The sequence below is a fragment of the Somniosus microcephalus genome, unplaced genomic scaffold (genome assembly GCF_052327205.1).
Source record: "Somniosus microcephalus isolate GS21.2 unplaced genomic scaffold, FLI_Smic_1.0 unresolved_chr7, whole genome shotgun sequence".
Classification (NCBI taxonomy): Eukaryota; Metazoa; Chordata; class Chondrichthyes; order Squaliformes; family Somniosidae; genus Somniosus; species Somniosus microcephalus.
In genome coordinates, this window is record NW_028225185.1 from 41,323,743 (window position 1) to 41,345,953 (window position 22,211).

The following is a 22,211-nucleotide window of genomic DNA, read 5'->3' on the forward strand; positions in this document are numbered from 1 at the left end:
ATCAAAGTTTGCAGATGATACTAAGATGGGAGGGAAAGTAGTGAGTGAGGAGGACATAAAAAACCTGCAAGGGGACATAGACAGGCTAAGTAAGTGGGCAGAGATTTGGCAGATGGAATACAATACTGGAAAGTGTGAGGTTATGCACTTTGGCAGGAAAAATCGTAGAGCAAGTTATTATCTTAATGGCAAGAAACTGGAAAGTACTGAAGTACAAAGGGATCTGGGGGTCCTGGTGCACGAAACTCAAAAGGTTAGTATGCAGGTGCAGCAAGTCATTAAGAAGGCCAATGGAATGTTGGCTTTCATTGCTAGGGGGATAGAATATAAAAATAGGGAGGTATTGCTTCAGTTGTACAAGGTATTGGTGAGACCGCACCTGGAATACTGCATACAGTTTTGGTGTCCATACTTAAGAAAAGACATACTTGCTCTCGAGTCAGTACAAAGAAGGTTCACTCGGTTAATCCCGGGGATGAGGGGATGGACATATGAGGAGAGGTTGAGTAGATTGGGACTCTACTCATTGGAGTTCAGAAGAATGAGAGGCGATCTTATTGAAACATATAAGATTGTGAAGGGGTTGGATCGGGTGGATGCGGGGAGGATGTTCCCGATGATGGGTGAAACTAGAACTAGGGGGCATAGTCTTAGAATAAGGGGCTGCTCTTTCAAAACTGAGATGAGGAGGAACTACTTCACTCAGAGGGTGGTAGGTCCATGGAATATGCTGGGGGGCTGAGGTTTGGAGCGAGGGACGGGTGGGGGGCTGAGGTTGGGAGCGAGGGACAGGTGGGGGTCAGAGGTTGGGAGCGAGGGACGGGTGGGGGGCTGAGGTTTGGAGCGAGGGACGGGTGGGGGGCTGAGGTTTGGAGCGAGGGACGGGTGGGGGGCTGAGGTTGGGAGCGAGGGACAGGCGGGGTCAGAGGTTGGGAGCGAGGGACGGGTGGGGGCTGAGGTTGGGAGCGAGGGACAGGTGGGGGGCTGAGGTTGGGAGCGAGGGACGGGTGGGGGGCTGAGGTTGGGAGCGAGGGACAGGTGGGGGTCAGAGGTTGGGAGCGAGGGACGGGTGGGGTCCAGAGGTTGGGAGCGAGGGACAGGTGGGGGTCAGAGGTTGGGAGCGAGGGACGGGTGGGGGGCTGAGGTTTGGAGCGAGGGACGGGTGGGGGGCTGAGGTTTGGAGCGAGGGACGGGTGGGGTCCAGAGGTTGGGAGCGAGGGACAGGTGGGGGTCAGAGGTTGGGAGCGAGGGACGGGTGGGGTCCAGAGGTTGGAGCGAGGGACAGGTGGGGGTCAGAGGTTGGGAGCGAGGGACGGGTGGGGGGCTGAGGTTGGGAGCGAGGGACGGATGGGGGCCAGAGGCTGGGTGTGAGGGATGGGTGGGGGACAGAGGTTGGGTGTGAGGGCCGGGTGGGGCCAGAGGTTGGGAGCGAGGGACCGGTGGGGGGCTGAGGTTGGGAGCGAGGGACGGGTGGGGGCTGAGGTTGGGAGCGAGGGACGGGTGGGGGCTGAGGTTGGGAGCGAGGGACGGGTGGGGACCAGAGGTTGTGTGCGAGCCTGGGGTCGGGTGGGGGGCAGAGGTTGTGTGCGAGCCTGGGGTGGGGGGGGGGGCCAGAGGTTGTGTGCGAGCCTGGGGTCGGGTGGGGGGCAGAGGTTGTGTGCGAGCCTGGGGTTGGGGGGGGGGGCGCCAGAGGTTGTGTGCGAGCCTGGGGTCGGGTGGGGAGCAGAGGTTGTGTGCGAGCCTGGGGTGGGGTGGGGGGGCAGAGGTTGTGTGCGAGCCTGTGGTTTGGGGGGGGGGCCAGAGGTTGTGTGCAAGCCTGGGACAGGTGGGGGCCAGAGGTTGGGAGCGAGGGACCGGTGGGGGCTGAGGTTGGGAGCAAGGGACGGGTGGGGGCCAGAGGTTGTGTGCGAGCCTGGGGTGGGGGAGGTGCCAGAGGTTGTGTGCGAGCCTGGGGTCGGGTGGGGGGCAGAGGTTGTGTACGAGCCTGGGGTTGGGTGGGGGTCACGGTGTGGGTATCGCCACCTTGCTCCTGTTCCAATGAGCCCAGCTGTCCCCCTTTCCATTCCCCCGCAGGAAAACGAGGCACGTCAACATCCTGCTGTTCATGGGCTTCATGACAAAGCCGCAGATGGCCATTGTCACCCAGTGGTGCGAGGGCAGCAGCCTGTACCACCACCTACACGTCCAGGAGACCAGATTCGACACCTTCCAACTCATTGACACCGCCCGGCAAACCGCACAGGGCATGGAGTAAGTAACCAATCGGCAGTCAGCATACTGCATCAACAACAGCAGCTCCCATTTATCCAGCGCATTTAACGTCGCAGAACGTCCCAAGGCGCTTCACAGGAGCGTAAATCAAACAAAATATGACCCCGATATTAGGGACCGGTGACCAAAAGCTTTGGTCAAAGAGGTCGGTTTTAAGAAGCGTCTTAAAGGAGGAGAGAGAGAGGCGGAGAGGTTTCGGGAGGGAATTCCAGAGCTCGGGGGCCCTGGCGTGGTCGCCAATGGCGGAGCGATGGAAATCGGGGGGATGCGCGAGAGGCCAGAGTTGTGGCCAGGGGCAGCACGGTGGCATAGTGGTTAGCACTGTTGCCGCACAGCGCCAGGGACCCGGGCTCGAATCCGGCCTCGGGTGACTGTCTGTGTGGAGTTTGCACATTCTCCCCGTGTTTGCGTGGGTTTCCTCCGGGTGCTCCGGTTTCCTCCCACAGTCCAAAGATGTGCGGGTTAGGTTGATTGGCCATGATAAAAATTGACCCTTAGTGTTAGGGGGGATTACATAAGTGGGGTTACGGGGATAGGGCTTGGGTGGGATGGCTGTCAGTGCAGGGACCGGGTGCTAGGGTTTGGATGATCAGCCATGATCTCGTTGAATGGCGGAGCAGGCTCGAAGGGCCGAATGGCCTACTCCTGCTCCTATCTTCTATGTTTCTATGTTAATTGGAGGAACGCAGAGCTCTCGGAGGATTGTAGGGCTGGAGGAGGTTAGCGAGGGAGGGGCGAGGTCCACGGAGGGATTTGAAAACAAGGCTGAGAAGCATCAAGTAACGAACCAATCCGCATACAGTTCGTAGCGCAGATTAAGTAGCCAATCAGTGCGGGGCATGGAGTAAATAACCAATTGGCAAACAGCTCAGTGATGAACGTAACCAATCGACAGATGGCGCAGGGCTTGGTAAAAATAACCACACGGCACTGATTGCGGAGGGGGCCACGGTGTGTACGGGCTGGGCTGCAGGTTTCCCGGTGTTGGGGGGCCACAGGCCAGTTAGAACTCGTGCCACTCGACATCGACGCACGGAACACTACCGAGACCGAGACCCTACCTCTCACCAGGGGCTTTACTAGCTGTGGCTCCAGGTAGCACTCTCCTGCCTCTGAGTCAGAAGATTGTGGGTTCACGCCCCCACTCCAGAGACTTGAGCACAAAAATCTAGGTTGACACTCCAGGACAGTACTGAGGGACAGCCGCACTGTGGGAGGGGCGGTACTGAGGGAGCTCCGCACTGTCAGAGAGGCAGTACTGAGGGAGCGCCGCACTATCGGAGGGGCAGTACTGAGGGAGCGCCGCACTGTCGGAGGGGCGGTACTGAGGGAGCACCGCACTGTCAGAGGGGCAGTACTGAGGGAGCACCGCACTGTCGGAGGGGCAGAACTGAGGGAGCGCCGCACTGTCGGAGGGGCAGTACTGAGGGAGCGCCGCACTGTCGGAGGGGCAGTACTGAGGGAGCGCCGCACTGTCGGAGAGGCAGTACTGAGGGAGCGCCGCACTATCGGAGGGGCAGTACTGAGGGAGCGCCGCACTGTCGGAGGGGCGGTACTGAGGGAGCACCGCACTGTCGGAGGGGCGGTACTGAGGGAGCGCCGCACTGTCGGAGAGGCGGTACTGAGGCAGCGCCGCACTGTCGGAGGGGCAGTACTGAGGGAGCGCCGCACTGTCGGAGGGGCGGTACTGAGGGAGCGCCGCACTATCGGAGGGGCAGTACTGTCGGAGGGGCGGTACTGAGGGAGCACCGCACTGTCAGAGGGGTGGTACTGAGGGAGCACCGCACTGTCGGAGGGGCAGTACTGAGGGAGCGCCGCACTGTCGGAGGGGCAGTACTGAGGGAGCGCCGCACTGTCAGAGGGGCAGTACTGAGGGAGCGCCGCACTGTCGGAGGGGCAGTACTGAGGGAGCGCCGCACTGTCGGAGGGGCGGTACTGAGGGAGCGCCGCACTGTCGGAGGGGCAGTACTGAGGGAGCGCCGCACTGTCGGAGGGGCAGTACTGAGGGAGCGCCGCACTGTCGGAGAGGCAGTACTGAGAGAGCGCCGCACTATCGGAGGGGCAGTACTGAGGGAGCGCCGCACTGTTGGAGGGGCGGTACTGAGGGAGCATCGCACTGTCAGAGTGGCAGTACTGAGGGAGCGCCGCACTGTCGGAGGGGCAGTACTGAGGGAGCGCCGCACTGTCAGAGGGGCAGTACTGAGGGAGCGCCGCACTGTCGGAGGGGCAGTACTGTCGAAGGGGCAGTACTGAGGGAGCGCCGCACTGTCGGAGGGGCAGTACTGAGGGAGCGCCGCACTGTCGGAGGGGCAGTACTGAGGGAGCGCCGCACTGTCGGAGGGGCAGTACTGAGAGAGCGCCGCACTGTCGGAGAGGCAGTACTGAGGGAGCGCCGCACTGGCGGAGGGGCAGTACTGAGGGAGCGCCGCACTGTCGGAGGGGTGGTACTGAGGGAGCGCCGCACTGTCGGAGGGGCGGTACTGAGGGAGCGCCGCACTGTCGGCGGGGCAGTACTGAGGGAGCGCCGCACTGTCGGGGCAGTACTGAGGGAGCGCCGCACTGTCGGAGGGGCCGTCTTTCATGATGAGACATTAAACCCGAGGCCCCCGTCTGCCCCCTCGGGTGGACGTAAAAGATCCCACGGCCACCATTGGAAGAAGAGCAGGGGGGAGTTCTCCCCGGTGTCCTGGGCCCAATATTTATCCCTCAACCAACATCACTAAAACGGATGATCTGGTCATTATCACATTGCTGTTTGTGGGAGCTTGCTGTGTGCAAATTGGCTGCCGCGTTTCCTGCATTACAACAGTGACCACACTTCAAAAGGTACTTCATTGGCTGTGAAGCGCTTTGGGACGCCCGGTGGTCGTGAAAGTCTTTCTTTTACAAAAGTCAATGGTGGGGGCAGAGTGAGCTCCCCCTCCCGCTTCGACAGTCTCCCCCCTTTAATCGTGTCTCTTTGTCTTCCAGTTATCTTCACGCCAAGAATATCATTCACAGGGACTTGAAGTCAAACAGTATCCTTGAGGCTCGCTGCACGACAGATCTGCCCTAGTCACACTCCACTGCTCCCGTCCTAACTACTGTCCCGTGGGTTTAGGGCTATGGGCCCAGTGAGCTCCTGTACCCCGGCCCTCTGCACTCCCACACCCTGAGCTAGGGCTCTCCCTGGGGGGGGTGAGTGCCTGCTGTCTCACCCCTGACCCCAGGGAGGGTCCTCGACCCCGGTGCCCTGGCACTGGGCTGCATTTCTCCTCGTTCCCCCGGTGCCAGAGGCGGTGGTTCTTGGGGTGTGGGGACGGGTCCTAGTGCAGGGTGGGCAGGAGGAGAGGAGCTGAGCACTGTGGGGTGGGAACCGAGCGCTGTGGGGGTGAGGGGTGACGGGAGGGTGAGGGGTCAGCACTGTGGGGGTGACGGAAGGGTGAGGGGTCAGCGCTGTGTGGGTGACGGGAGGGTGCGGGGTGACGGGAGGCTGAGGGGTCAGCACGGGGTGACGGGAGGGTGAGGGGTCAACACGGGGGGTGACGGAAGGGTGAGGGGTCAGCGCTGTGTGGGTGAGGGGAGGGCGAGGGGTCAGCGCTGTGTGGGTGACGGGATGGTGAGGGGTCAGCACTGGGGGTGAGGGGTGACGGGAGGGTGAGGGGTCACCACTGTGGGGGTGACGGGAAGGTGAGGGGTGACGGGAGGGTGAGGGGTCAGCACTGGGGGTGATAGGGTGAGGTGTCAGCACTGTGGGGGTGACGGGAGGGTGAGGGGTCAGCGCTGTGTGGGTGACGGGAGGGTGAGGGGTCAGCGCTGTGTGGGTGACGGGAGGGTGAGGGGTCAGCACTGTGGGGGTGAGGGGTGACGGGAGGGTGAGGGGTCAGCACTGGGGGTGACGGGAGGGTGAGGGGTGACGGGAGGGTGAGGGGTCAGCACTGGGGGTGAGGGGTGATAGGGTGAGGTGTCAGCACTGTGGGGGTGACGGGAGGGTGAGGGGTCAGCGCTGTGTGGGTGACGGGAGGGTGAGGGGTCAGCACTGTGGGGGTGAGGGGTGACGGGAGGGTGAGGGGTCAGCACTGGGGGTGAGGGGTGACGGGAGGATGAGGGGTCACCACTGTGGGGGTGACGGGAGGGTGAGGGGTGATAGGGTGAGGTGTCAGCACTGTGGGGGTGACGGGAGGGTGAGGGGTCAGTGCTGTGGGGATTATGGGAGGGTGAGGGGTCAGCACTGGGGGTGACGGGAGGTTGAGGGGTCAGCGCTGTGTGGGTGACGGGAGGGTGAGGGGTCAGCGCTGTGGGGGTGACGGGAGGGTGAGGGGTCAGCGCTGTGTGGGTGACGGGAGGGTGAGGGGTCAGCACTGTGTGGGTGACGGGAGGGTGAGGGGTCAGCACTGTGGGGGTGAGGGGTGATAGGGTGAGGTGTCAGCACTGTGGGGGTGACGGGAGGGTGAGGGGTCAGTGCTGTGGGGATTATGGGAGGGTGAGGGGTCAGCACTGGGGGTGAGGGGTGACGGGAGGGTGAGGGGTCAGCGCTGTGTGGGTGACGGGAGGGTGAGGGGTCAGCGCTGTGTGGGTGACGGGAGGGTGAGGGGTCAGCGCTGTGGGGGTGACGGGAGGGTGAGGGGTCAGCGCTGTGGGTGACGGGAGGGTGAGGGGTCAGCACTGTGTGGGTGACGGGAGGGTGAGGGGTCAGCGCTGTGTGGGTGACGGGAGGGTGAGGGGTCAGCACTGTGGGGGTGAGGGGTGATAGGGTGAGGTGTCAGCACTGTGGGGGTGACGGGAGGGTGAGGGGTCAGTGCTGTGGGGATTATGGGAGGGTGATGGGAGGGTGAGGGGTCAGCACTGGGGGTGAGGGGTCAGCACTGGGGGTGAGGGGTGACGGGAGGGTGAGGGGTCAGCGCTGTGTGGGTGACGGGAGGGTGAGGGGTCAGCGCTGTGTGGGTGACGGGAGGGTGAGGGGTCAGCGCTGTGGGGGTGACGGGAGGGTGAGGGGTCAGCGCTGGGGGTGATGGGAGGGTGAGGGGTCAGCACTGGGGGTGAGGGGTGACGGGAGGTGAGGGGTCAGCACTGTGGGGGTGAGGGGTGACGGGAGGGTGAGGGGTCAGCACTGTGGGGGTGACGGGAGGGTGAGGGGTCAGCACTGTGGGGGTGACGGGAGGGTGAGGGGTCAGCACTGTGGGGGTGACGGGAGGGTGAGGGGTCAGCGCTGTGGGGGTGACGGGAGGGTGAGGGGTCAGCACTGTGGGGATGAGGGGTGACGGGAGGGTGAGGGGTCAGCGCTGTGGGGGTGACAGGGGGGTTGGGGGTCAGCACTGGCGCTGTGACTGCTGGTGACCGAGGGGCCCGTGCTTCACTCGCGAGGGAGAGCCATTGAAACCTTTCCTTCACGGGCGACATTCAGACATCTTCCTGCACGAAGGGCTGACGGTAAAAATCGGGGACTTTGGTCTGGCGACGGTGAAGTCGCGATGGAGCGGCTCGCAACAGGTGGAGCAGCCGAGCGGGTCTATCCTGTGGATGGTGAGCACAGTCCGTACCTGGGTCAGAATATCTCAGCACGGGTCGGGGACAGAATACCTCACCTTCCCCTGGTCAGCACGGGTCCGGTTCAGAACCCAATCTGGTTTAAAACAAAATCACGAACAGTGAAGTACAAACTGTAACTCCCAGTGTCGGGCTCACAGGGGATAGTAACTCCCAGAGTCAGTGTTATTCTGGGAGAGTGTCTACCTGTGTGTCTGCTACAGTCTGTGTGTATGTCTAGATCAGTCTGTGTGTGTGTGTGTGTGTGTATCTGGTGTAGCTTGTGTCTTGAGTGTGTGTGTGTCTGGTACAGTCTGTGTATCTGTAAGTGTGTGTGTGTCTCTGGTTCAGTCTGTGTGTGAGTGTCTGGTTCAGTCTGTGTGAGTGTGTCTGGTTCAGTCTGTGTGTGTGTGTCTGGTTCAGTCTGTGTGAGTCTGGTTCAGTCTGTGTGTGTGTGAGTCTGGTTCAGTCTGTGTGTGTGTGTGTCTGGTTCAGTCTCTGTGTGTGTGTCTGGTTCAGCCTGTGTGTGTCTGGTTCAGTCTCTGTGTGTGTGTCTGGTTCAGTCTGTGTGTGTCTGGTTCAGTCTCTGTGTGTGTGTCTGGTTCAGTCTGTGTGTGTCTGGTTCAGTCTGTGTGTGTCTGGTTCAGTCTGTGTGTGTGTGTCTGGTTCAGTCTGTGTGTGTGTGTGTGTCTGGTTCAGTCTGTGTGTGTGTCTCTGGTTCAGTCTGTGTGTGTGTCTGGTTCAGTCTGTGTGTGTGTCTGGTTCAGTCTGTGTGTGTGTCTGGTTCAGTCTGTGTATGTGTGTCTGGTTCAGTCTGTGTGTGTGTGTCTGGTTCAGTCTGTGTGTGTCTGGTTCAGTCTGTGTGTGTCTGGTTCAGTCTGTGTGTGTGTCTGGTTCAGTCTGTGTGTGTGTCTGGTTCAGTCTGTGTGTGTGTGTCTGGTTCAGTCTGTGTGTGTGTGTCTGGTTCAGTCTGTGTGTGTGTGTCTGGTTCAGTCTGTGTGTGTCTGGTTCAGTCTGTGTGAGTGTGTCTGGTTCAGTCTGTGTGTCTGGTTCAGTCTGTGTGAGTGTGTCTGGTTCAGCCTGTGTGTGTGTCTGGTTCAGTCTGTCTGGTTCAGTGTGTGTGTGTGTGTGTGTCTGGTTCAGTCTGTGTGTGTCTGGTTCAGTCTCTGTGTGTGTCTGGTTCAGTCTGTGTGTGTCTGGTTCAGTCTGTGTGTGTGTGTGTCTGGTTCAGTCTGTGTGTGTGTGTGTCTGGTTCAGTCTGTGTGTGTCTCTGGTTCAGTCTGTGTGTGTGTCTCTGGTTCAGTCTGTGTGTGTGTCTGGTTCAGTCTGTGTGTGTCTGGTTCAGTCTGTGTGTGTGTCTGGTTCAGTCTGTGTGTGTGTCTGGTTCAGTCTGTGTGAGTGTGTCTGGTTCAGTCTGTGTGTGTGTGTCTGGTTCAGTCTGTGTGTGTGTGTCTGGTTCAGTCTGTGTGTGTGTCTGGTTCAGTCTGTGTGAGTGTCTGGTTCAGTCTGTGTGAGTGTGTCTGGTTCAGTCTGTGTCTGGTTCAGTCTGTGTGAGTGTGTCTGGTTCAATCTGTGTGTCTGGTTCAGTCTGTGTGAGTGTGTCTGGTTCAGTCTGTGTGAGTGTGTCTGGTTCAGTCTGTGTGTGTGTGTCTGGTTCAGTCTGTGTGTGTGTGTCTGGTTCAGTCTGTGTGAGTGTGTCTGGTTCAGTCTGTGTGTGTGTCTGGTTCAGTCTGTGTGTGTGTGTCTGGTTCAGTCTGTGTGTCTGGTTCAGTCTGTGTGAGTGTGTCTGGTTCAGTCTCTGTGCGTGTGTCTGGTTCAGTCTGTGTGCGTGTGTCTGGTTCAGTCTGTGTGAGTGTGTCTGGTTCAGTCTGTGTGCGTGTGTCTGGTTCAGTCTGTGTGTGTGTGTCTGGTTCAGTCTCTGTGCGTGTGTCTGGTTCAGTCTGTGTGCGTGTGTCTGGTTCAGTCTGTGTGTCTGGTTCAGTCTGTGTGTGTGTCTGGTTCAGTCTGTGTGTGTGTGTCTGGTTCAGTCTGTGTCTGTGTGTCTGGTTCAGTCTGTGTGTCTGGTTCAGTCTGTGTGAGTCTGGTTCAGTCTGTGTGAGTGTGTCTGGTTCAGTCTGTGTGTGTGTCTGGTTCAGTCTGTGTGTGTGTCTGGTTCAGTCTGTGTCTGTGTGTCTGGTTCAGTCTGTGTGTCTGGTTCAGTCTGTGTGAGTCTGGTTCAGTCTGTGTGAGTGTGTCTGGCTCAGTCTGTGTGCGTGTGTCTGGTTCAGTCTGTGTGTGTGTCTGGTTCAGTCTGTGTCTGTGTGTCTGGTTCAGTCTGTCTGGTTCAGTCTGTGTGAGTCTGGTTCAGTCTGTGTGAGTGTGTCTGGTTCAGTCTGTGTGAGTGTGTCTGGTTCAGTCTGTGTGAGTGTGTCTGGCTCAGTCTGTGTGCGTGTGTCTGGTTCAGTCAGTCTGTGTGTGTCTGGTTCAGTCTGTGTGTGTGTGTCTGGTTCAGTCTGTGTGTCTGGTTCAGTCTGTGTGAGTCTGGTTCAGTCTGTGTGAGTGTGTCTGGTTCAGTCTGTGTGAGTGTGTCTGGTTCAGTCTGTGTGAGTGTGTCTGGTTCAGTCTGTGTGAGTGTGTCTGGCTCAGTCTGTGTGCGTGTGTCTGGTTCAGTCAGTCTGTGAGTCTGGTTCAGTCAGTCTGTGTGTGTCTGGTTCAGTCTGTGTGTGTCTGGTTCAGTCTGTGTGAGTCTGGTTCAGTCTGTGTGAGTCTGGTTCAGTCTGTGTGTGTGTCTGGTTCAGTCTGTGTGTGTGTCTGGTTCAGTCTGTGTGTGTGTCTGGTTCAGTCTGTGTGTGTGTCTGGTTCAGTCTGTGTGAGTGTGTCTGGTTCAGTCTGTGTGAGTGTGTCTGGTTCAGTCTGTGTGAGTCTGGTTCAGTCTGTGTGTGTGTGTCTGGTTCAGTCTGTGTGAGTGTCTGGTTCAGTCTGTGTCTGTGTGTCTGGTTCAGTCTGTGTGTGTGTGTCTGGTTCAGTCTGTGTGAGTGTGTCTGGTTCAGTCTGTGTGAGTGTCTGGTTCAGTCTGTGTCTGTGTGTCTGGTTCAGTCTGTGTGTCTGGTTCAGTCTGTGTGAGTCTGGTTCAGTCTGTGTGAGTGTGTCTGGTTCAGTCTGTGTGTGTGTCTGGTTCAGTCTGTGTGTGTCTGGTTCAGTCTGTGTGTGTCTGGTTCAGTCTGTGTGTGTGTCTGGTTCAGTCTGTGTGTCTGGTTCAGTCTGTGTGTGTGTGTCTGGTTCAGTCTGTGTGTGTCTGGTTCAGTCTGTGTGTGTCTGGTTCAGTCTGTGTGTGTCTGGTTCAGTCTGTGTGTGTGTCTGGTGCAGTCTGTGTGTGTGTCTCTGGTGCAGTCTGTGTGTGTGTGTCTGGTTCAGTCTGTGTGTGTGTCTGGTTCAGTCTGTGTGTGTGTGTCTGGTTCAGTCTGTGTGTGTGTCTGGTTCAGTCTGTGTGTGTCTGGTTCAGTCTGTGATTGTGTCTGGTTCAGTCTGTGTGTGTGTCTCTGGTGCAGTCTGTGTGTGTCTGGTTCAGTCTGTGTGTGTCTGGTTCAGTCTGTGTGTGTCTGGTTCAGTCTGTGTGTCTCTCTGGTTCAGTCTGTGTGTCTCTGGTTCAGTCTGTGTGTGTGTCTGGTTCAGTCTGTGTGTGTGTCCCAGCCTGTCCTTGTTTTTTTTTACATTGTTTGCCCTTTACTCTGCCCTTTCCCAGGCTCCTGAGGTAATCCGGATGCAGAACAACAACCCGTACAGTTTCCAATCAGATGTTTATGCCTATGGAATAGTGCTTTATGAGATCATGACGGGGACACTGCCATACTCGCACATCAACAACAGAGACCAGGTACGGATCACGGGCTTACAGGAATAAGGCAGGCTAGAGAGTCCTTCAATCCCCGGGAACTGGGGGTGAGTCAGTGACGGACCAGGACCCAGGGAGAGTCAGTCAGTCAGTGACGGACCAGGACCCCAGAGAGTCAGTCAGTGACTGATCAGGACCCAGGGGAAGTCAGTCAGTGACTGTTCAGGACCCAGGGGGAGTTAATCAGTGACAGATCACAAACCAGGGGAGTCAAGTCAGCGACGGACCAGGACCCAGGGGGAGTCAGTCAGTGGCTGATCAGGACCCAGGGGAAGTCAGTCAGTGACTGTTCAGGACCCAGGGGGAGTCAGTCAGTGATCAGGACCCAGGGGGAGTCAGTCAGTGATCGATCAGGACCCAGGGGGAGTCAGTCAGCGATCAGGACCCAGGGGGAGTCAGTCAGTGATCAGGACCCAGGGGGAGTCAGTTAGTGATCAGGACCCAGGGGGAGTCAGTCAGTGATCAGGACCCAGGGGGAGTCAGTCAGTGATCAGGACCCAGGGGGAGTCAGTCAGTGATCAGGACCCAGGGGGAGTCAGTCAGTGATCAGGACCCAGGGGGAGTCAGTCAGTGATCAGGACCCAGGGGGAGTCAGTCAGTGATCAGGACCCAGGGGGAGTCGGTCAGTGATCAGGACCCAGGGGGAGTCAGTCAGTGATCAGGACCCAGGGGGAGTCAGTCAGTGATCAGGACCCAGGGGGAGTCAGTCAGTGATCAGGACCCAGGGGGAGTCAGTCAGTGATCGATCAGGACCCAGGGGGAGTCAGTGATCGATCAGGACCCAGGGGGAGTCAGTCAGCGATCAGGACCCAGGGGGAGTCAGTCAGTGATCAGGACCCAGGGGGAGTCAGTCAGTGATCGATCAGGACCCAGGGGGAGTCAGTCAGCGATCAGGACCCAGGGGGAGTCAGTCAGCGATCAGGACCCAGGGGGAGTCAGTCAGTGATCAGGACCCAGGGGGAGTCAGTCAGTGATCAGGACCCAGGGGGAGTCAGTCAGTGATCAGGACCCAGGGGGAGTCAGTCAGTGATCAGGACCCAGGGGGAGTCAGTCAGTGATCAGGACCCAGGGGGAGTCAGTCAGTGATCAGGACCCAGGGGGAGTCAGTCAGTGATCGATCAGGACCCAGGGGGAGTCAGTCAGTGATCAGGACCCAGGGGGAGTCAGTCAGTGATCAGGACCCAGGGGGAGTCGGTCAGTGATCAGGACCCAGGGGGAGTCAGTCAGTGATCAGGACCCAGGGGGAGTCAGTCAGTGATCAGGACCCAGGGGGAGTCAGTCAGTGATCAGGACCCAGGGGGAGTCAGTCAGTGATCAGGACCCAGGGGGAGTCAGTCAGTGATCAGGACCCAGGGGGAGTCAGTCAGTGATCAGGACCCAGGGGGAGTCAGTCAGTGATCAGGACCCAGGGGGAGTCAGTCAGTGATCAGGACCCAGGGGGAGTCAGTCAGTGATCAGGACCCAGGGGGAGTCAGTCAGTGATCAGGACCCAGGGGGAGTCAGTCAGTGATCGATCAGGACCCAGGGGGAGTCAGTCAGCGATCAGGACCCAGGGGGAGTCAGTCAGTGATCAGGACCCAGGGGGAGTCAGTCAGTGATCAGGACCCAGGGGGAGTCGGTCAGTGATCAGGACCCAGGGGGAGTCGGTCAGTGATCAGGACCCAGGGGGAGTCGGTCAGTGATCAGGACCCAGGGGGAGTCAGTCAGTGATCAGGACCCAGGGGGAGTCAGTCAGTGATCAGGACCCAGGGGGAGTCAGTCAGTGATCAGGACCCAGGGGGAGTCAGTCAGTGATCAGGACCCAGGGGGAGTCAGTCAGTGACTGATCAGGACCCAGGGGAAGTCAGTGACTGATCAGGAACCTGGAGCGAGTTACTGATGGCTGAATGCTGGGGGGATCAATTGAAATTTTGAAGACTGAGATCGATCGATTTTTGTTAGGTACAGGTATCAAGGGATATGGAGTAAAGACATCTAGGTGGCATTGAGGTACAGATCAGACATGGTCTAATCGAATAACGGAACAGGCTCGAGGGGCTGAATGGCCTCCTCCTGTTCCCATGTTGCCAAGACGCAAGCACTAGAGGAAAGATTTGGTGACGGCCCAGAAACTAGGAGAGTCTGACCGTGGCCCAGGACGAAGAATTTTGCATTTCTCCGGCCCCTTTCCCCACCTCAGGACGTCCCAAAGCGCTTCACGGCCAATGAAGGACTTTTTTTGAAGTGTGGTCACTGTTGTAATGTGGGAAACGCGGCAGCCAATTGGCGCACAGCAAGCTCCCACAAACAGCAATGTGATAAATGACCAGATCATCTCTTTTAGTGATGTTGGTTGAGGGATAAATATTGGGCCCAGGACACCGGGGAGAACTCCTCCCCTGCTCTTCTTCCAATAGTGGCCATGGGATCTTTTACGTCCACAAGAGGGGGCAGATGGGGGGCCTCACGTCTCATCCGAAAGGCGGCACACCTGACAGTGCGGCGCTCCCTCAGTACTGCATTGAACTGTCGGCCTGGATTATGGGGCTCAAGTCTTTGGAGCGGGGGCTCGAACACACCACCTTCTGACTCAGAGGTTAGAAAGTTACCCACTGAGCCACGACTGAACCAGTGGAGGGAGTCGATGATGGACCAGACACCTGGGGAGGAGAGTAAAAGAAAGGCTTGCATTTATATAGCACCCTTCACGACCATAGGACATCCCAAAGCGCTTAGAAACATAGAAGATAGGAGCAGGAGTAGGCCATTCGGCCCCTCGAGCCTGCTCCGCCATTCAATGCGATCATGGCTGATCATCCAAATTCAGTACCCTGTCCCTGCCTTCTCCCCATATCCCTGGATCCCTTTAGCCTTGAGAAATATATCTAACTCCTTCTTGAATATATTTAATGAATTGGCCTCTACTGCCTCCTGTGGTAGAGAATTCCACAGGTTCACCACTCTCTGGGTGAAGAAATTCCTCCTCATCTCTGTCCTAAATGGCTTACCCCTTATCCTTAGACTGTGGCCCCTGGTTCTGGACTCCCCGACCATCGGGAACATCCTTCCTGCATCTAGCCTGTCCAGTCCTGTTAGAATTTTATAAGTTTCAATGAGATCCCCTCTCATTCTTCTAAACTCCAGTGACAGCCAATGAAGTAGGTGAGGGCGGTGCAACGAAGGTTCACTCGATTGATTCCTGGGATGAGAGGGCTGTCCTATGAGGAGAGATTGAGTAGATTGGGCCGATACTCGCTGGAGTTTAGAAGAATGAGAGGGGATCTCATTGAATCATAAGATTCTGAGGGGGGGATTGACAGGGTAGATGCTGAGAGGCTGTTTCCCCCCTGGCTGGAGAGTCTAGAACCAGGGGTCACAGTCTCAGGATAAGGGGTCGGCCATTTAGGACTGAGATGAGGAGGAATTTCTTCACTCAGAGGGCGGTGAATCTTTGGAATTCTCTACCCCAGAGGGCTGTGGAGGCTCAGTCGTTGAGTCTATTCAAGGCTGAGATCGATAGGTTTTTGGACTCTAGGGGAATCGAGGGATATGGAGATCAGGCGGGAAAGTGGAGTTGAGGTCGATGATCAGCCCGTGATCTCTTTGAATGGCGGAGCAGGCTCGAGGGGCCGAATGGCCGACTCCTGCTCCTAATTCATAGGTGCTTATGGACCAGATACCTGGGGAGGAGAGGAGGTGACAGAGCAGGAACCAGGGAGGAACTCAATGATGGACCAGATACCTGGGGGAGGCAAGTAGGAGACGGGCTTGGATCCGGGGGAGGAGAGTAGGTGACGGAGCAGGAACCAGGGAGGAATTCAATGATGGACCAGATAGCTGGGGGAGGCGAGTAGGAGACGGACCAGGATCCAGGGGAGGAGAGGAGATGACGGACCAGGAACCAGGGAGGAACTCAATGACAGACCAGATACCCGGGGGAGGCGAGTAGGAGACGGACCAGGAACCAGGGAGGAACTCAATGACAGACCAGATAGCTGGGGGAGGCGAGTAGGAGACGGACCAGGATCCGGGGGAGGAGTGGAGGTGACAGACCAGGAACCCGGAGCAGGAGTCCACACTGTACGGGGCCTCTGGGTTGCTTGTACCTCAGACCCTGACGGAAGGGAGGGACCTGAATGGGCGTCAATGGCCGAGAGCTGTGCGTGCGTTACACTCATTGCCTGTTCCTCTGCCTCCGTTCCAGATTATCTTCATGGTGGGCCGCGGGTACCTGACCCCTGACCTCGGCAAGGTGTACAGCAACTGTCCGAAAGCGATGAAGCGGCTCATCGTGGACTGTATAAAAGTGAAGCTCAACGAGCGGCCTCTGTTCATACAGGTAAGCGCTCGCCCTCACCCCAGGAGAAAGCAGCAGTCACTCGCGTTCAGGGGTCTGCAAGGCCGCGCGCGACACAGCGGGGGGGGGGGGAGGCTGTTCTGTATAATACCGCTGGGACATGTCAGCGCTTTCCTTGATTATTAATTCAGTGTCCCTCATCCCCAGGGGTCCGGTGATTAAATGCCACCCTGCGATGGGCAGCACGGTGACATAGTGGTTAGCATTGTTGCCTCACAGCGCCAGGGACCCGGGTTCAAATCCGGCCTCGGGTGACTGTCTGTGTGGAGTTTGCACATTCTCCCCGTGTTTGCGTGGGCTTCCTCCGGGTGCTCCGGTTTCCTCCCACAGTCCAAAGATGTGCGGGTTAGGTTGATTGGCTATGATAAATTGACCCTTAGTGTTAGGGGGATTAAATACGTGGGGTTACGGGGATAGGGTGGGATATGTGTTGGTGTAGGGGTTACGGGGATCGGGTGGGATATGTGTCTGCAGGCTCGATGGGCCGAAATGGCCTCTATCTGCACTGTGGGGTTTCTGTGATTCTGTGATAAGACACCTGCAGCAGGGAGGTCCCATATCCTGCCCAGTCGGCTGGTCCTGGGACGAGAGGGCTGTCCTATGAACAGAGACTGAGTAGATTGGGCCGATACTCTCTGGAGTTTAGAAGAATGAGAGGTGATCTCATTGAAACATATAAGATTCTGAGGGGGATTGACAGGGTAGATGCTGAGAGGCTGTTTCCCCCTGGCTGGAGAGTCTAGAACCAGGGGTCACAGTCTCAGGATAAGGGGTCGGCCATTTTGGACTGAGATGAGGAGGAATTTCTTCACTCAGAGGGCGGTGAATCTTTGGAATTCTCTGCCCCAGAGGGCTGTGGAGGCTCAGTCGTTGAGTATATTCAAGGCGGAGGGCGATAGATTTTTTGGACTCTAGGGGAATCAAGGGATCGGGCGGGAAAGTGGAGTTGAGGTCGATGATCGGCCATGATAATGAATGGCGGAGCAGGCTCGAGGGGCTGTATGGCCTACTCCTGCTCCTATTTCCTATGTTCTTCTTTCTAATGTCCCACACGGAGCAGGACGGTCCCATCTCCCGCCCAGTCTGTAGCAGCTGTGGTTGGCTCCGCGATTAAGGGCCAATTCTCCGAGCGCGCGGCCCGCCTATCGGGAGATGGCGAGCGTGTGCCCCTCATTCATTTAAAGACTGGGGGAGGGGCTGCATATTCAGTGTCGGTTCCCTTATGGCTGAGGTTAGGAGGAGGCTCATGTGGACCATGAACACCGGCAGAGACCAGTTGGGCCGAATGGCCTGTTCCTGTGCTGTACGTTCCATGTAATGTGGGTGGATGTCGAGCGGGGGCCGGATCAGGCTCACTCGCCATGATGCCCAGCTGCCACCTGAGCCGGCATTTTATGATTGGCATCCGTGTAAGCCATTCGCCTCAAACGGGTTAGCCACGAGGGGCAGCACCCACGGAACCCGTACACCTACAAGACTCGGTGCCTTCAGGAAAGCAGGGGACACCGGAGGGGCGAAATATATCTATTTGAAATAGTAAAAATCTTACATCTGTGGGCGCTGCCATTATCCACATTTAGAATGGGAATTGGCTATGTAAACATTTCACCAGGTCACGCTGTAATTACACCCTCCCGCCAGTGGTGGCGCTGTAGCAATTCCCAGCTCCTGCGCTGCAGAAAAGCTCCTCCACTGCTGTCAGTTCTGCTGTCAGATTGCCGTGGGTTTTGCTATTTAACCATGAATAATATTACATCAAAGCATTGTACGGAAAATAAGGACAGAGCGTGAGTTTCAAATTGGGGGACCGAATTATGAGCCCTGTGCCCCAGTTATCCCGCACCCTCTGACCCCGCTTCACCTGAGGTCTTCACTCCCCGTGTGTAAAACCACGGGGAGACTTGTCTGGTAACGCGCAGAAACAGGCCATTTGGCCTCACAGGTCTGTGCTCCACACGAGCCTCCTCATGCCCCTCTTCATCTCACCCCATCACCATATCCTTCTATTCCTTTCTCCCTCATGTGTTTATCCAGCTTCCCCCTTAAATGCATCTACGCTATCCGCCTCGACCACTCCCTGTGGTAGCGAGTTCCACATTCTCACCACTCTCTGGGGAAAGAAGTTTCTCCTGAATTCCCCATTGGATTTATTAGTGACTCTCTTATATTGATGGCCCCTAGTTCTGGTCTCCCCCACAAGAGGAGACATCTTCTCTACGTCTACCCTATCGAAACCCCTTCATAATCTTAAAGACCTCTATCAGGTCACCCCTCAGCCTTCTCTTTTCTAGAGGAAAGAGCCCCAGCCTGTTCAATCTTTCCTGATAGTTATAACCCCTCAGTTCCGATATCATCCTTGTAAATACTTTTTGCACCTTCTCCAGTGCCTCTATATCCTTTTTATAATATGGAGACCATAACTGTGCACAGTGCTCCAAGTGTGATATGGAGACCAGAACTGTGCACAGTATTCCAGGTGTGATATGGAGACCAGAACTGTGCACAGTATTCCAAGTGTGCTATGGAGACCAGAACTGTGCGCAGTGCTCCAAGTGTGATATGGAGACCCGAACTGTGCACAGTGCTCCAAGTGTGATATGGAGACCAGGACTGTGCACAGTGCTCCAAGTGTGATATGGAGACCAGGACTGTGCACAGTGCTCCAAGTGTGATATGGAGACCAGGACTGTGCACAGTGCTCCAAGTGTGATATGGAGACCAGAACTGTGCACAGTGCCCCAAGTGTGATATGGAGACCAGAACTGTGCACAGTGCTCCAAGTGTGATATGGAGACCAGAACTGTGCACAGTGCCCCAAGTGTGATATGGAGACCAGAACTGTGCACAGTGCTCCAAGTGTGATATGGAGACCAGAACTGTGCACAGTGCTCCAAGTGTGATATGGAGACCAGAACTGTGCACAGTGCCCCAAGTGTGATATGGAGACCAGAACTGTGCACAGTGCTCCAAGTGCGGTCTAACCAAAGTTCTGTACAAGTTTAATGTGGAGTCACATCTGGATAAAGGGGACATTTCATTCTCTTGTTTGTGGCTGTGCTCCCTATTTGAGCGAAGAGTGACCCCTAACCTTTCTGCCTCTTGGATTTCCCCCGCAGATCCTGGCTTCCATCGAGATGCTGCAGCACGCCCTCCCGAAGATCGAGCGGAGCGCCTCCGAGCCCTCGCTCCACCGGGCCGTGCAGGCCGAAGACGTCAACCCCTTTGTGCTGACCACGTCACGCCTTGTGCCTGCGTAAGACCCTCCCCGCCCCACCACCCGCCACCTCTCCGCAGCCGTTCTAACGGGGGGGGGGGGGAAGAGGCGGGGAGTCACTCTCGACGCACACCGCCATCTCACCGAGAAGATTTGTCTTCTGCTTGCAAAGATCCACCTTCGAACCTCACACGTGTATATTTTCTGATCAGTGACAACGGACGTGGAAACAGGATGACCAGTGCGTGCGCGTGTCGCACCACTGCCCCAAGAGGGGGGGGGGGTGTCCTCAAGAGCGCCTTTACATATTATTAATTCTTTTTACTTTCTTGGGGCTGTCGAAGAAGCAGCATTCCTTTCGTCAGGAGATCCAGCCTCCGAACTGTCGTGCGGCAGGTACCTTTATGGGATGGGAACTCTTAACCTGTGGCTGGAGTGGGACCGCGCAGGCCGCTCGCCAGTGTTTCCGTTCGAAACGCCGTGCCGAAATTCAAAGGGACCGCGCGTTGAAATTTAGCAGGTACGGCAGCATACTGCTACTGGTCTCGTTAGTCCAGAGGCTTGGAGTCATAACCGGGAGACGGGAGTCCGAATTCAGTTAATTAAATAAATCTGGAATAAAAAGTAGTGGTGACCGTGAATCTATCGGGTGGTCGTAAAAACTCAACTGGTTTCACGAATGGCCTTTTAGGGAAGGAAATCTACCATCCTTACCCGGTCTGGCCGGGTATATGTGACTCCAGAAATCTACCGTCCTTACCCGGTCTGGCCGGGTATATGTGACTCCAGAAATCTACCGTCCTTACCCGGTCTGGCCGGGTATATGTGACTCCAGAAATCTACCGTCCTTACCCGGTCTGGCCTATATGTGACTCCAGACCCACAGCAATGTGGTTGACTCCTAACCGCCCTCTGAGATGGCCACTCTTGCATCAAAAGAGAACCGCTCCGATGAGACGGCAGCGGTTCGAGGCGGCGGCTCACCACCACCTTCTCGAGGGCAATTAGGGACGGGCAATAAATGCTGGGCCTCGCCAGCGACGCCCACATCCCGTGGCTGAATAAATAAAAAGTAATTTAGAGGGAACCTTGCACCCCTAGGGTGAGCCCGGGTACTCCTGGGGGCCCAGTTATCCCCGGGGGGGGGGTCTGGGTACCCCCGGGGTGAGCCTGGCTATTCCCGCGGGGGGCTACCCTCTGCAGAACTCCTGTGCCATGTAGGTTGAAAGTGCTGGATTATCCCCACGCCAGGGGCCGCTCGGCACCCACTCAGACCCTCCGCAGGAGGGAGGGACCCGACTATCCCAGCACGGCAGGTGTGTCTCTCTAGTCATGGGGTCATTCACCTGAAGACGACCAGGCTGTGTTTTTTTATCGTGGGTCGGTTTGGATACCAGTTTTCTCATTCCTGATTCGCTAGAATTAAAAAAAAAAAAATTATTTTAAAGTGAATGATTGACAACATTCCTGTGTCTCTGCGGATTTTCCTCCTTCTCACAGCATAGGCTGGAGCCAGACTGACCACCGGGGAGCAGGCAGTCTGCTAGTCCCAGGATGGACATCCAGCCGCCTCTTTGGACAGTTTATTTGCAGTTTGTGTCGCTATTTCTCTTGTATCTGGATCCCATCCAACACTCCCAGGGCAGGTACAGCACGGGTTAGATACAGAGTAAAGCTTCCTCTACACTGTCCCATCAAACACTCCCAGGGCAGGTACAGCACGGGTTAGATACAGAGTAAAGCTCCCTCTACACTGTCCCCATCAAACACACCCAGGGCAGGTACAGCACGGGTTAGATACAGAGTAAAGCTTCCTCTACACTGTCCCATCAAACACTCCCAGGGCAGGTACAGCACGGGTTAGATACAGAGTAAAGCTTCCTCGACACTGTCCCATCAAACACTCCCAGGGCAGGTACAGCACGGGTTAGATACAGAGTAAAGCTCCCTCTACACTGTCCCCATCCAACACTCCCAGGGCAAGTACAGCACGGGTTAAATACAGAGTAAAGTTCCCTGTACACTGCCCCATCAAACAGGGCAGGTACAGCACGGGTTAGATACATAGTACATCGAAAAATAGGAGCAGGAGTAGGCCATTCGGCCCTTCGAGCCTGCTCCGCCATTCAATATGATCATGGCTGATCCTCTATCTCAATACCATATTCCCGCTCTCTCCCCATACCCCTTGATGTCTGTTGTGTCTAGAAATCTACCTATCTCCTTAAATAGATTCAGTGACTTGACCTCCACAGCCTTCTGTGGTAGAGAATTCCACAGATTCACCACCCTCTGAGTGAAGACATTTCTCCTCATCTCAGTCCTAAATGTCCTACCCCGTATCCTGAGACTGTGACCCCTCGTTCTCGACACCCCCCCCAGCCAGGGGAAACATCCTCCCTGCATCCAGTCTGTCTAGCCCGGTCAGAATTTTATACATTTCAATGAGATCCCCTCTCATTCTTCTAAACTCTGGTGAATACAGGCCCAGTCGACCCAATCTCTCCTCATACGACAGTCCTGCCATCCCAGGAACCAGTCCGGTGAACCTTCGCTGCACTCCCTCTATGGCAAGTATATCCTTTCTTAGGTAAGGAGACCAAAACTGCACACAGTACTCCAGGTGTAGTCTCACCAAGGCCCTGTATAACTGCAGTAAGACATCCTTGCTCCTGTACTCATTCTCTTGCAATGAAGGCCAACATACCATTTGCCTTCCTAACTGCTTGCTGCACCTGCAGGTTTGCTTTCAGTGACTGGTGTACAAGGACACCCAGGTCCCTCTGTACATCAACATTTCCCAATCTATCACCATTTAAATAATACTCTGCCTTTCTGTTTTTCCTACCGAAGTGAATAACTTCACATTTATCCACGTTATTCTGCATCTGCCATGTATTTGCCCACTCACTCAACTTGTCTAAATCACCTTGAAGCCTCTTTACATCCTCCTCACAACTCACAATCCCACCTAGTTTCGTGTCATCAGCAAACTTGGAAATATTACATTTGGT

At 56.4% G+C, this 22,211-nt stretch overlaps 1 protein-coding gene across 1 annotated transcript in view; it reads left to right on the forward strand.

Annotated features, from left to right (window-relative positions):
* The window catches only part of LOC147086835 (serine/threonine-protein kinase A-Raf-like), an 82,842-nt gene extending 62,181 nt beyond the window's left edge, over positions 1-20,661 (forward strand). Inside the window, exons 12-17 of the mRNA XM_085978333.1 lie at positions 2,043-2,250; positions 5,242-5,288; positions 7,655-7,773; positions 11,498-11,629; positions 15,831-15,965; positions 19,100-20,661. Of these exons, the coding sequence (XP_085834459.1) occupies positions 2,043-2,250; positions 5,242-5,288; positions 7,655-7,773; positions 11,498-11,629; positions 15,831-15,965; positions 19,100-19,240 (782 nt within the window). The 3' untranslated portion in view covers positions 19,241-20,661. The remainder of the gene's footprint in view (positions 1-2,042; positions 2,251-5,241; positions 5,289-7,654; positions 7,774-11,497; positions 11,630-15,830; positions 15,966-19,099) is intronic.
* Positions 20,662-22,211: the final 1,550 nt, after the last annotated feature.